Source organism: Solanum tuberosum, unplaced genomic scaffold, assembly GCF_000226075.1.
Source record: "Solanum tuberosum cultivar DM 1-3 516 R44 unplaced genomic scaffold, SolTub_3.0 scf00368, whole genome shotgun sequence".
NCBI classification, from domain to species: domain Eukaryota; kingdom Viridiplantae; phylum Streptophyta; class Magnoliopsida; order Solanales; family Solanaceae; genus Solanum; species Solanum tuberosum.
In genome coordinates, this window is record NW_006239292.1 from 509088 (window position 1) to 512541 (window position 3454).

Here is a 3454-nt window from a genome sequence, read left to right on the forward strand (position 1 = left end):
ATAACCATAAATAAAAGTAGTAAACCAAACTCGAAGTAAAAATTTTTATATACAAAATAGTATAAATATGATTATTTAATTTATTATCGGGTTATTTATTAACCCGTTTTTAGAAAAAAACCTTAAACTGTTAAGAATCGATAACCCGATAAGAAAAAAAATCAAAACCGTTATCAAAACCACTAAACCAACAACTCATTATTGATAAACCAATAACTTTTTTTTTTATTTCGGATTATCGATTTCGGTTCGGTTTTGAACCACCTTAATGACAATGGGTTAGGGTGAATAAGTCTTTTCCTATTAAGATTTTGTCCTCTTTTATTTAAGTCATTATTTTATATAATTATCGAGTAGAAAATTAAAAAAAATAATCGAGCCCCATTTTAATCGGTCAACTTTGAGATTATGGAGAAATAGAATAGGATGGGTTAAAGTCTTTTCCTATTAAAATTTGTCTGGATCCATTTAAATCGTATTCTATTTAAATCAAGCCACATTCTATCCTAACTTCTCCTTGCCTAATTTAATATAAATCTGATTTTACATTATTAGAATAATAAAAACTCACTGCATTATTTTTTTTTAAAAAAACAACCAAACTAATTACAAAAAAGAACATGGCCAACAAAAAAAGTTAGAACTAAAATCATTAACAAGCAAATCTATTTATTCTCACCATGTAATCATGTTATAAAAAGACACAAAAATATTATTTTATTAAAAAGAATGAAAATATTATTTTTTTAAAATAGGACTCATATTGAATGGTGATGTGAGATAATCCATAATTTCTAAATTATAATTTTTTTCCATTTACAGTTGAGTCAAAGTAGGACCCTTACACATTTTCGTGGCGCTCATCACTTCTTATAGCCATTTTGCCTCCTTTCACTTCTCACCTTTATCGACAACACCAACAATGGCGGCTGCTGCCTCACCATCTCCATGTTTCTCCAAAACCCTACCTCCATCTTCCTCCAAATCTTCCACCATTCTTCCTAGATCTACCTTCCCTTTCCACAATCACCCTCAAAAAGCCTCACCCCTTCATCTCACCCACACCCATCATCATCGTCGTGGTTTCGCCGTTTCCAATGTCGTCATATCCACTACCACCCATAACGACGTTTCTGAACCTGAAACATTCGTTTCCCGTTTCGCCCCTGACGAACCCAGAAAGGGTTGTGATGTTCTTGTGGAGGCACTTGAAAGGGAGGGGGTTACGGATGTATTTGCGTACCCAGGAGGTGCTTCTATGGAGATTCATCAGGCTTTGACACGTTCGAATATTATTCGTAATGTGCTGCCACGTCATGAGCAAGGTGGTGTGTTTGCTGCAGAGGGTTACGCACGGGCGACTGGGTTCCCTGGTGTTTGCATTGCTACCTCTGGTCCGGGAGCTACGAATCTTGTTAGTGGTCTTGCGGATGCTTTGTTGGATAGTATTCCGATTGTTGCTATTACGGGTCAAGTGCCGAGGAGGATGATTGGTACTGATGCGTTTCAGGAAACGCCTATTGTTGAGGTAACGAGATCTATTACGAAGCATAATTATCTTGTTATGGATGTAGAGGATATTCCTAGGGTTGTTCGTGAAGCGTTTTTTCTAGCGAAATCGGGACGGCCTGGGCCGGTTTTGATTGATGTACCTAAGGATATTCAGCAACAATTGGTGATACCTAATTGGGATCAGCCAATGAGGTTGCCTGGTTACATGTCTAGGTTACCTAAATTGCCTAATGAGATGCTTTTGGAACAAATTATTAGGCTGATTTCGGAGTCGAAGAAACCTGTTTTGTATGTGGGTGGTGGGTGTTTGCAATCAAGTGAGGAGCTGAGACGATTTGTGGAGCTTACGGGTATTCCTGTGGCGAGTACTTTGATGGGTCTTGGAGCTTTTCCAACTGGGGATGAGCTTTCCCTTCAAATGTTGGGTATGCATGGGACTGTGTATGCTAATTATGCTGTGGATGGTAGTGATTTGTTGCTTGCATTTGGGGTGAGGTTTGATGATCGAGTTACTGGTAAATTGGAAGCTTTTGCTAGCCGGGCGAAAATTGTCCATATTGATATTGATTCGGCTGAGATTGGAAAGAACAAGCAACCTCATGTTTCCATTTGTGCAGATATCAAGTTGGCATTACAGGGTTTGAATTCCATATTGGAGGGTAAAGAAGGTAAGCTGAAGTTGGACTTTTCTGCTTGGAGACAGGAGTTAACGGAACAGAAGGTGAAGTACCCATTGAGTTTTAAGACTTTTGGTGAAGCCATCCCTCCACAATATGCTATTCAGGTTCTTGATGAGTTAACTAACGGAAATGCCATTATTAGTACTGGTGTGGGGCAACACCAAATGTGGGCTGCCCAATACTATAAGTACAAAAAGCCACGCCAATGGTTGACATCTGGTGGATTAGGAGCAATGGGATTTGGTTTGCCTGCTGCAATAGGTGCGGCTGTTGGAAGACCGGGTGAGATTGTGGTTGACATTGATGGTGACGGGAGTTTTATCATGAATGTGCAGGAGTTAGCAACAATTAAGGTGGAGAATCTCCCAGTTAAGATTATGTTGCTGAATAATCAACACTTGGGAATGGTGGTTCAATGGGAGGATCGATTCTATAAGGCTAACAGAGCACACACTTACTTGGGTGATCCTGCTAACGAGGAAGAGATCTTCCCTAATATGTTGAAATTCGCAGAGGCTTGTGGCGTACCTGCTGCAAGAGTGTCACACAGGGATGATCTTAGAGCTGCCATTCAAAAGATGTTAGACACTCCTGGGCCATACTTGTTGGATGTGATTGTACCTCATCAGGAGCACGTTCTACCTATGATTCCCAGCGGCGGTGCTTTCAAAGATGTGATCACAGAGGGTGATGGGAGACGTTCCTATTGACTTTTAGAAACTACATAACTAGTTCTAGGCATTGTATTATCTAAAATAAACTTCTATTAAGCCAAAAGTGTTCTATCTGTCTAGTTTGCCGTTGGTCTTTGGCGTGGCTTTGCTTGTTGTGGCTGTTGTATTACACTCTACTTGGTATTTATGTTTACTTAAAGTTTTGCATCATCTTGCTTTGGTTGACTGTGAAGAAGGATTCAAATTTTTTTTTAATTGGCAGCACTAATTTCATTATCTGGAGCTCTATTTGAAAATGGTTGGCATAAGACGGACTCGAGGATAATAGCTTGTGTAACTAGAATCTATGGAAAAACTTGAATGTGGTGTCACTTGTGATAAATTCAAATGATGATGCTAATGAGTTAATTTGGATTGCTTTGTCAATTGATGTACTTGATTCTCGCTCCTCCTTTTCTCTGTACATACTGAAATGTGAATGATTGGTGTAAAAACATGAAAATATGTTAGTTTGGTCATGGACCATGTGATTTGCTTTCCAGAAAACGTGTCTCTTGATTTGGCGTACATAGTGATGTATGCGCTTCT

At 39.0% G+C, this 3454-nt stretch overlaps 1 protein-coding gene across 1 annotated transcript; it reads left to right on the top strand.

The window, feature by feature from the left end:
* Window positions 1–842: 842 nt before the first annotated feature.
* On the top strand, window positions 843–3091 carry LOC102594064 (acetolactate synthase 2, chloroplastic). The gene has a single exon (XM_006361678.2). The coding sequence runs from the start codon at window positions 923–925 to the stop codon at window positions 2900–2902; it is 1980 nt and encodes a 659-aa protein (XP_006361740.1). The 5' UTR covers window positions 843–922; the 3' UTR covers window positions 2903–3091.
* The last annotated feature ends 363 nt before the right edge of the window (window positions 3092–3454 follow it).